Source organism: Cherax quadricarinatus, chromosome 95 (assembly GCF_038502225.1).
Source record: "Cherax quadricarinatus isolate ZL_2023a chromosome 95, ASM3850222v1, whole genome shotgun sequence".
Taxonomy (NCBI): domain Eukaryota; kingdom Metazoa; phylum Arthropoda; class Malacostraca; order Decapoda; family Parastacidae; genus Cherax; species Cherax quadricarinatus.
Window position 1 is genome coordinate 5,043,193 of NC_091386.1, and position 11,700 is coordinate 5,054,892.

The following is an 11,700-nucleotide window of genomic DNA, read 5'->3' on the forward strand; positions in this document are numbered from 1 at the left end:
AGTGCAGGTAACATTGATGTATTTGCCTTAACTGAGACGTGGTTCAATGCGAAAAATCGGGACATGCCTGCTGAATGTCACATGCAGGGTTTTAAATTGTTCCAAGTAGACAGAAGTATCGGGAAGGGGGTGGGGTGCCACTGTATGTCCGAGATCGCTTGAACTGTTGCAGAAAAATGGGTATTAAGTCTGAAGTAACGCATATAGAGTCTGTTTGGATAGAATTTTCAGAGGGACATGAAAAATTTATTTTAGGTGTGATATACCGTCCCCCAAACTTAGATAGGGACCAAGGGAGACTACTATGGGAGGAAATTGTTAAGGCCACAAGGCATGATAACGTAGTAATTCTAGGAGACTTTAACTTTAGTCATATTGATTGGAATTTCTTGGCTGGGAATTTAGAATCAAATGACTTCTTAGAAGTAGTTCAGGATTGTTTTTTGAAGCAGTTTGTCACAGAGCCTACAAGGGGAAATAACCTGCTTGACTTGGTTTTGGCAACAAGGAAACCCTTGTTGTTAATTTAGAAATTACGGAGGAACTCGGCACAAGCGATCACAAATCAATTACCTTTAGCATTGAATGGAAGTATGATAGTGGGGATAATTCAGTACTGGTCCCAGATTTTCGCTTAGCAGATTATAATGGGCTTAGAGAACACTTTTCTGTGGACTAGGGTAACGAAGAGAGCTATCAGTATGACAGTTTTCTTAACACAATACATGCTGCCCAAAGGACATTTATCCCATATAAGGAAATTAGATCGAATAGAAATGACCACAAATGGATGAATAATAGGCTCAGATATCTTTTAGGACAGAAAAAAGGAATTTATAGGCGCATCAAAAGTGGTGAGAGTCATCTTGTGAATCGGTATATTGACATTAAGAGGGACATTAAAAAGGGGATAAGAAAAGCTAAACGGGACTATGAAATTAAAGTTGCTAGGGATTCTAAAACTAACCCAAAAAGTTTTTTCCAGGTTTATAGAACAAAAGTTAGAGATAAGATAGGTCCCCTTAAAAATAACTCTGGGCATCTCACTGACAAGGAGAATGAAATGTGCTATATTCTTAATAATTATTTTCTCTCGGCTTTCACTCAGGAAGACTAACAATGTCCCAGTAATTAATTTTTATAGTGGGCCTGATGATGATGAATTATGCAATATCACAGTCACTACCGAATTGGTTATCAAACAGATAGACCGGTTAAATCAAAATAAATCCCCGGGCCCTGATGAACTTTTTTCAAGGGTTCTTAAAGAATATAAAATGGAACTTTGGGAAGCATTAACTAATATTTCTCTTCAAACAGGTGTAGTGTCTGATATGTGGAAGATGGCTAATGTAATTCCTATTTTTAAAGCAGGGGACAAGTCGTTACTGTCAAATTACCGCCCAGTAAGCCTAACCTCAATTGTAGGCAAATTACTAGAGTCAGTTATGGAAAGCATATAAATCTATAGGGGAAGGAAGGCGAGGTAGGGGTCGTCCTCGAAAGGGTTGGAGAGAGGGGGTAAAGGAGGTTTTGTGGGCAAGGGGCTTGGACTTCCAGCAAGCGTGCGTGAGCGTGTTAGATAGGAGTGAATGGAGACGAATGGTACTTGGGACCTGACGATCTGTTGGAGTGTGAGCAGGGTAATATTTAGTGAAGGGATTCAGGGAAACTGGTTATTTTCATATAGTCGGACTTGAGTCCTGGAAATGGGAAGTACAATGCCTGCACTTTAAAGGAGGAGTTTGGGATATTGGCAGTTTGGAGGGATATGTTGTGTATCTTTATATGTGTATGCTTCTAAACTGTTGTATTCTGAGCACCTCTGCAAAAACAGTGATTATGTGTGAGTGTGGTGAAAGTGTTGAATGATGATGAAAGCATTTTCTTTTTGGGGATTTTCTTTCTTTTTTGGGTCACCCTGCCTCGGTGGGAGGCGGCCGACTTGTTGAAAAAAAAAATTATATCTGATAATATAAGAAGCCATCTCGATAAGCACAGCTTGATTAATGATACTCAGCACGGATTCATGAGGGGCCGTTCCTGCCTAACTAATTTATTAACCTTCTTCAGTAAAGCTTTTCAGGCCGTTGATCATGATGAAGAATTCGATATTGTTTATTTAGATTTTAGTAAGGCTTTTGATAGAGTACCGCACCAGAGACTGTTAAAAAAAATGGCAGCTCATGGTATTGGGGGAAAAGTGCTGTCATGGATCGAGTCATGGCTCACTAATAGGAAGCAGAGAGTATGCTTAAATGGGGTTAAATCCGAGTGGGGATCTGTAACAAGTGGCATACCACAGGGATCAGTCTTAGGCCCGTTGTTGTTTATAATATATATCAGTGGCCTTGATGAGGGTATTACTAGTGATATGAGCAAATTCGCCGATGACACAAAGATAGGTAGGATAATTGATTCAAACGTAGATGTTAAGGAACTTCAGGAGGATTTAGACAAACTCTATTCCTGGTCAGAAAAGTGGCAGATGCAGTTTAATGTAGATAAATTCAAGGTTCTGAAGCTCGGGAGTGTCCATAACCCTAGCACTTACAAGTTAAATAATGTAGAACTTAGCCATACAGATTGCGAAAAGGACTTTGGGGTTATGGTAAGCAGCAACCTTTATCCAAGACAGCAATGCTTAAGCGTACGTAATAAGGCAAATAGATTATTGGGATTTATATCAAGAAGTGTAAGCAACAGAAGTCCAGAGGTTATACTGCAGCTTTATACATCATTAGTAAGGCCTCACCTAGATTATGCAGCTCAATTCTGGTCTCCATATTACAGAATGGACATAAATTCGTTAGAAAACATTCATAAGAACATAAGAAAGGAGGAACACTGCAGCAGGCCTGTTGGCCCATACTAGGCAGGTCCTTTACAATCCATCCCACTAACAAAACATTTGCCCATCCAATTTTCAATACCACCCAAGAAATAAGCCCTTGTTAACCCTATTCACTCATATGCTAGTCCCACTCAAATCCAACCTCTCTCACTCATGCATTTATCTAACCTAAATTTGAAACTACCCAAGGTTTTAGCCTCAATAACCCAACTAGGTAGACTTTTCCACTCATCAACTACCCTATTTCCAAAACAATACTTTCCGATGTCCTTTCTAAATCTAAACTTGTCTAATTTGAATCCATTACTGCGGGTTCTCTCTTGGAGAGATATCCTCAAGACCTTATCTATATCACCTTTATTAATACCCATCTTCCACTTATACACTTTGATCATGTCTCCTCTCATTCTTCGTCAAACAAGTGAATGTAATTTAAGGGTCTTCAATCTTTCTTCATAAGGAAGATTTCTAATGCTGTGTATTAATTTAGTCATTCTATGCTGAATGTTTTCTAACGAATTTATGTCCATTCTGTAATATGGAGACCAGAACTGACCTGAATAATCTAGGTGAGGTCTTACTGATTATGTATGAGGCCTTACTAATGATGTAATGAGGCCTTACTAATGATGTAAAGGCAGTATTGTATTAGATTTCCCTACAATATATTGGGGCACCAAACATTCGTGAGGCTCTTGATCCCCTAACCCTACGACACTAAAACCAAACGTGGTGTAATTATAGGCTTCTTCCTACGTGCACTCAGAATCTGCAGCAATGAGTTTCTTGAAGAAGAATGCACGATGATTGAACAAGTATTTTCTAAACTCCACTATCCTCGTCACTTCATCAGAGACTGCAGACGACGGGCATTAAACATCTTCAACACACCCAGAGAAGACACTGCCGAGAAGAGATACATAGTCCTCCCCACCAACTCCATTGCCAAACACGTTTCCAACATCTTTTCCAATACCTCATTTCAAGTATCTACCTCCACAACCACGACCATCAAGGACATTACCAGTGATAGACAGGACAAGCTTCCATCCTCTGCAGGGGTATACACAATCCCTTGTAATGACTGCAACAAGTTATACGTTGGCGAAACATCAAGGGACCTCCAAACACGTATTTCAGAACACCAATACGCAAGCAGGTCTGACGACACAAGGAATGCCTGCGTACAACACCGTAATTCACACAACCACTTGATAAACTACAGAAACTCAAGACTTATCGCCACAGAAGACAACACTCAATACCGAAGAATCCTGGAATCATCACTTATTTATATATCCGACAACTTCAACCAGAATAGTGGCTTCTATAACATAGCTGAACCACTTGCCAAGAAGCTTCTTCGTCGTTATCCCACATAAGAACACTGTAGAAGGTCTGCTCACAAACTTGTCCAATCTCCTTTCCAAGCTACCCAAGATTTTAGACTCTATAACCCCACTCGGTACATCATCAGATGCAGCATTCTCCACCTGACCTCAGCATTCTGAACCTGACTATAAATACTCGCGTTCCTTCCACCCCAGGTAGTTCTGTTTGTGACTTGAAAAAGCCCACTGTGTGGGCGAAACGTAGTCAATAAAGGATCACATTATACTGTATATGTGTTTATATTTCCATTGTGTCGGTATTTTATACCATTTATTTCCATCCCCTAACCCTCGCGAATTTTGAGGGAGACCTCTAGTCATGTATACTTGCAGATTTAAGGCTTTCACAATGTTGTGAAATTATTGTTTCAAGCTTAAATTGTTATGTGGCCAAATTTTTGACTGAGTCTTACTTGTTAAGATGAAGTAATGTTGTATATTATGCTAATTGATGTTGTAATATTATATACCATTACAGGTACTGGCGGAATCTGGATTCACGGAGAAGTTAGCACAGATGCCCATAGTATTAATACCAGTACACTTTGATCGGGACCCAGTTGCACGTTTACCCTCCTGCCAGCGGTCTGTGGTCCTGAGACCCTTCATAACACATGACTTCATGACTGGTATACCTGCACTGCCAGGCAAACACATCCCAGTTGAGGTAAACCTGGAGGTTATAGGCAGTAGTAGAAAGTTATTTTGTTTGATAGGCTTAGAGCTGTTATCATACATCAGCTCATTTCAGTGTCCAGTGCTGTCTAAAATTTACTACCAAATACACAGGATGCCACCCATAACAGTTGGCTAACACCTAAGTGTATTAGGTTAGGTAAGATTTGTCAGGAAATAGCACAAGTGTTTCCTGACGTGGGTCATTGTCCTACGATGACTTGCAGCTGGAGCTTTTGTTCATCTGACCGAGGCCTTTCGCTGGCTTACAGGGCCATCCCTTTTAAAACTAAGATTATTGAAAAAAAATTTTAGTAATATATTCTTTTTGGCACCTAGGTACAGTACCTATTTACTGCTAGAAAAGCAGGGGGAGCAGGTGTAAGGAAACATTTATACCTACCCCTCAATCAAACTTGGGTTCTTCAGTCATTAGGAAATACATTTTTTTTTATTTTTATTTATTATCACACTGGCCAATTCCCACCAAGGCAGGGTGGCCCGAAAAAGAAAAACTTTCACCATCATTCACTCCATCACTGTCTTGCCAGAAGGGTGCTTTACACTACAGTTTTTAAACTGCAACATTAACACCCCTCCTTCAGAGTGCAGGCACTGTACTTCCCATCTCCAGGACTCAAGTCCGGCCTGCCGGTTTCCCTGAACCCCTTCATAAATGTTACTTTGCTCACACTCCAACAGCAATGAGGAAGTCTTGTACTATATTTTTTCTTTTAACACACCGGCCATATCCCACCAAGGCAGGGTGACCTAAAAAGAAAAACTTTTGTTTTTCTTTTTAAATTTAGTAGTTTATACAGGAGAAGGGGTTACTAGCTCCTTGCTCCCTGTGTGTTAGGCACCTCTTGCAAAATGCATGTCTTATGGAGGAAGATTTCTGTTCCACTCTCCCATGGAGAATTATTATTGTTGTTGTTGTTATTATGATGTTATCCAGACTGATTATTACATGTTCGGTTTGTTTTACCTTGCATGTGCCGCATGTCTGGTACAGTAATCTGTTGTGTTGAAAATCTTGCTAAGTCTTTTTGTGACTTAACAATTATTAATACTACTAACACATTTTATAGATTATTCTTGTATATATGTATACATTACTCTTCTCTACAGTATTAAAGGTGGCAGGTTTTTTTCTTTTTATAGGGGGGATAATAGAGATTCAATAAATGTGTTTCCTCCCTAGTAAAGAGCCTACTGGGTTATGCTCAGTATTTTGTATGTTGAAGTCATGTGCAAGACAGTGGTGGAGTGAATGATGGTGAAAGTTTTTCTTTTTTGGGCCACCCTGCCTTGGTGGGAGACTGCCGATGTGTTAATAAAAATATTCCCCTGAATTCGAGCACCAGTGTGTGGCCATTCCTTTGAATTTTCTGGCATTTACTCTGTTTACATAGGTGAGGGTTGTACACTGATGCTGCATCAAGACAAGGTCACTTGTATGAGGAAGTGTCTTGTGACCATGTCTTAATCATGGTCAAGTGTCCCTATTGCTGTGACATCAAAGATAGCTCGCCTGTTAGTGTTTGTAGCGATCTTGTCTTTGTCTATGTGAGGTCTCCACACTGTGGCAATACTAAGAATAGGTTGTGTATGAGAGAGAGAGAGCGGGTGTGCTAGAACAAGTACGAGTACTCACCTGTATCTGGTCATTCAAGGTAAAAGACTACATTCACTCTGCATGAGAATATTAATCATATAAAAGTGTTCTTGAGTACAGCTAAGGACTCCCCTATTATAATTCCTTTTATATGTAACATTTTGTTGTTGAGTTTTTAAAATATTAAACCATAAGGAATTATTTTAAATGGGCAGGATTCTATTTTCTGTCTTTCATTTCAGCTGGTAAACAAAATGGTTGCAGAAATTCTTGGAGTCCCCGGGATAAGTCGTGTTCTGTACGACTTAACCTCCAAACCACCGGGAACAACTGAATGGGAGTGACCAATCTAGTACCCGTTATCAGCCAATATTGAATAGCTGAAGATAAGAGGACAATGAAGGATATTGTCCTTCCTGTTAAAAAATCCATTGGATGCCTTGGATGAGTGGAAGATTGATTAGAGGCCAAGGTGAACTCAACCATAACTCAGGTCAGGATGAGAGCAAATCCAGCAATGCTGAGACACGACAGTGTGCAGCAACTTGTGAATCCGCTCAGTAGTTGACTCTGCCATAAGTGGAAAGGTAAAGGAAACTGGATTCTGTGTTTGGCACTTAAAAAGACATGAAAAGTATTTTATCCTTTGATAATTTTTTCAGTGACCCATATTAGAGAGTTTATCCATTAACTGAACAGTGTATGCCATGGACAAACAACTCCAACTTCATCAGTGCTTAGCCTCGGACAGTTCTGTGTACACTACCGGGCATATTCCTTGCTGCTCGGCTTTCATTACTCGCTACCAATTATTTACCGCACACAAACTTCGTTCCTTTGCTAACGATTTAGTACTGATGAATCTTTGTATGTTGGGGCAGATATGGAGAGAGGGAGGTTGAGGGGGGGAGGGAAATGGTTGGAGTATGTACTGAATAGTAGTGCTGGAGGATACTGGTAGCTCAATATAGCTGTGATGATGTGGTCAGTTGCCATCAAGCATGAAGCAGGTGCTGGGGGAGTACAAGTGAGTTGTCTACCAAGTCATGCAAGAAACCAAATTATTATTTGTTAGTACAGCAGTCACCAGTTTATGGATGAGTTGTGTTGACATTGTTTCAACTTACAAATGAGTTGTACTCTTGGTGTTTGAATTAATGAATGAGTTGTACTCTCGGTGTTTGGATTAATGAATGAATTGTACTCTTGGTGTTTGGATTAATGAATGGATTGCACTCCTGGTGTTTCAACTTAGGATTGAGTTGCACTCCTGGTGTTTTCAATTTAGAGTTGAGTTACACTGTTGGTGTTTCAATTTAGGGTTGAGTTACACTTTTGTGTTTCAATTTAGGGTTGAGTTACACTCCTGGCATTTGAACTTAGGATTGAGCTACACTCCTGGTGTCTCAACTTAGGATTGAGTTGCACTCCTGGTGTCTCAACTTAGGATCGAGTTGCACTCCTGGTGTCTCAACTTAGGATTGAGTTGCACTCCTGGTGTCTCAACTTAGGATCAAGTTGCACTCCTGGTGTCTGAACTTAGGATCAAGTTGCACTCCTGGTGTCTCAACTTAGGATCGAGTTGCACTCCTGGTGTCTCAACTTAGGATCGAGTTGCACTCCTGGTGTCTCAACCTAGGATGAAGTTGCACTCCTGGTGTCTCAACTTAGGATCAAGTTGCACTCCTGGTGTCTCAACTTAGGATTGAGTTGCACTCCTGGTGTCTCAACTTAGGATTGAGTTGCACTCCTGGTGTCTCAACTTAGGATCAAGTTGCACTCCTGGTGTCTCAACTTAGGATCAAGTTGCACTCCTGGTGTTTCAACTTAGGATCGAGTTGCACTCCTGGTGTCTCAACTTAGGATTGAGTTGCACTCCTGGTGTCTCAACTTAGAATCGAGTTGCACTCCTGGTGTCTCAACTTAGGATCGAGTTGCACTCCTGGTGTCTCAACTTAGGATTGAGTTGCACTCCTGGTGTCTCAACTAAGGATCGAGTTGCACTCCTGGTGTCTCAACTTAGGATCGAGTTGCACTCCTGGTGTCTCAACTTAGGAACTTAAGTTTGTAACCAAGAGCATTTTATTTTTTTATCCTATAGAAAACAATCAAACGAAGGGTAATTTTGTCACACTTTGGTAACTATTTTGCCACTTTCGTGACTTTTCTGTCCCTCATTCGTAAGTGCGGATCACTGTAACACATGCATTTGTAAGTCGGGCGACCCCATGTATAAATTAACATTTATATTCTTTACAGGCCTGTATTGCAATTTTATTTTCGCTGTTACTGTCATTGCAAGATATTTGGCCAAGTTTCATTAGGGTATGGTAACGTAATGAATGTGTAGCGTATGTTGCGTAATGCGTGTGTGTGTGTGTGTGTGTGTGTGCTGGCGGCTACGGCAGTTTCCACGCCAAAAAAAAAGTTTCGTGCAAACACCAAGAATTTTGTTTCTTTAATTTATATTTTTATAAAATCTAAAGTTCAATGATTTGTGTAAGAATTTTTTTTTTAAATTTTCAGATTTTTTTTATTTTAGGTGTTGGTGTTATGAAGCCAAGGGGATGGTATACACTGAAATTATTGCTTTACGAATGTTTACATTCTGTTTTTCAGTAGAGTCGAAAGCCTAGGTTACATTCAAGAAAATTGAAACACACACACACACACACACACACACACACACACACACACACACACACACACACACACACACACACACACACACACTGACACAAACACACTGACACACAAACTGACACACACACACACACACACACACACACACACTGACACAAACACTCTGACACACAAACTGACACACACACACACACACACACACACACTGACACACTGACACACACACTGACACACACACACACTAACACACACACACTGACACACACACACACTGACACACACACACTGACACACACACACTGACACACACACACTGACACACACACACTGACACACACACACTGACACACACACACTGACACACATTGACACACACACACTGACACACACACTGACACACACACACTGACACACACAGACACACACACACTGACACACACACACACTGACACACACACACACACTGACACACACACACTGACACACACACACACTGACACACACACACACTGACACACACACACTGACACACACACACTGACACACACACACTGACACACACACACTGACACACACAGACACACACACACACACACTGACACACACACACACTGACACACACACACACACACACACACACACATACATAGTGTGTGTGTGTGAGAAAGTGTAAAGGAAAGAGAAAGAGTTAGTGAGTTCTGTTATCTATCTACACCTAAATCAAATCTTAACTTACTTAGGTCATTGTATATTAAGATTCCTTGCATTATAGGGGTATTTTGTATGAAATACTGTACACTTGTTTTATACATAAGCCTATTTATAATTGTTGTAAATTTCACATTTAGGACATTGTGAAGATGAACCATTTAATACACCATATTTAGTTATCTTGCTTATTTGTCATGACCTACTTGTGTATATGTGCACTCTCTTGTGTGTGCTCATACTTGCGTGCACACACGTACAGGAGGGCCCCGTTTTTAAGGCCGTTAGGTTCCCAAATTGCCAGCGAGTGGAAAAGAGCATTTTTTCAATATCAGATGCATCTAAACCGCCTGAAAACGTGTTTATCACATATTAAGTGTTTAATACATCTAGGTGAAATAAATATATAGTACAAACAATACTTATCTTAAAATATGGCGCCGGTTGCCCTTCCCTTACGCAACTGTTGTATGGAAAAGCGGAAAAAGCACCCAACATTATGACGACTCAATTGAAAATCAAAAACACGGAACACCAACAAGAGGGCGCCAAATATGCGGGGCCCTCCTGTATACTGAGACATCTGGAAATTTTCTAGTCAGGAGTCTTTTTTTTTCTCTCTCTAATTTTTGTGCCTCAACTGTATGTACGCTAGTTTAATGCGGTGGCAAGGAAAATTAGCTTGTTTCATTTGCTCTATAAGAATAGAGTGTAAAAATTTCTTGCATGCATACTTGTCTGTGTATGAGGTATGATATTTCTCAGACTGAATACTGTATATTAGAGCTGTAGAAGTCCTAATGTTTTTCCAAGCTCATGCCTAATGTGCCTCATGTCTCTCCAGTGCTGCATATGTCTACACATTTTGGTCTCTGATGCATCAGTTGAAAATGTCGTAAGTCGAATATGAATGTGATATGATAAATAAGTAAATAATAAGTTTATCCTATCAATAAATGTACAGTATTGTACAGCACCAAACAACAGTTTTATCGCACCATCGTAAAGTTGAAACATTATATGTCAAACCATTGTAAAGCGAGAAGCATCGGTGTTTGATAATGAGGGCCTGGTGGTTCATAACTTTTTTGAGTTTTGAGTTATTCTACTCCCAGAGCCCGGCTATGGGCCAGGCTCATCCTGCCATAAACACCTTTTCTTTATCAGTTTCTGAAAAAATCAAAGGAATCTTGACATTATGATTATGGTAGGACCATCTTTCCCAGGAGTTGGGCCATGTCAGACATTACTTTTAAATTTATTTCCAGGTCTGGTAACTGCTTGTTGTAGCTGGTCAATGGGACGTGGTACCTGGTGCCTCTACCATTGTATTTGCCTCTGTACACGTCTGGACTGAATGGTAATTTTCTGCCAAAAGATCATTCGATTGTGTATCTAAAAGCTTCCATATACTTTCCTAAGTTGCTAGTTGACATCGTTTGCACAGCCTTTCTCAGCACTTCCCACGAGTACTCTATATTCTTCAGTGGTAGTACTTTGATGTTGGTAAAGGACTTTTGATCCAAGGAATTAGAGCTACCCTTCCCTTGGATCAGACATGATTACAGTATCTCTCATTCCAAAAGCACCTTATGATCACTATGTGTTTAGCCCTTCAGTAAAAGAGGCATTGCACGTCAAAAAAAAAAGAACCTCGTGCCAGATTCAAACAACAGTTTCAGATGTGGGAGAGATCAGACGGTAATGTCTACACTTCTTTCAACACACCGGCTGTATCCCACTGAGGCAGGGGGACCCAAAAAGAAAAACAAAAGTTTCTCTTTCAGTAATGTATACAGGATGAAGAGTTA

The 11,700-nt window shown here is 40.3% G+C and overlaps 1 protein-coding gene across 6 annotated transcripts in view; it reads left to right on the forward strand.

Moving 5' to 3' along the window:
- The window catches only part of bur (GMP synthase burgundy), a 94,085-nt gene that overhangs the window by 66,249 nt on the left and 16,136 nt on the right, over positions 1-11,700 (forward strand). For 5 of the 6 annotated variants that reach the window (XM_053798756.2, XM_053798753.2, XM_053798754.2 and 2 more), the window contains 2 exons: positions 4,724-4,912; positions 6,781-9,291. In XM_053798756.2, the coding sequence (XP_053654731.1) occupies positions 4,724-4,912; positions 6,781-6,882 (291 nt within the window). In that variant the 3' untranslated portion in view covers positions 6,883-9,291. Of the gene's footprint in view, positions 1-4,723; positions 4,913-6,780; positions 9,292-11,700 lie in introns of those variants that run through there. The other variant, XR_008409384.2, reaches the window with a different exon arrangement.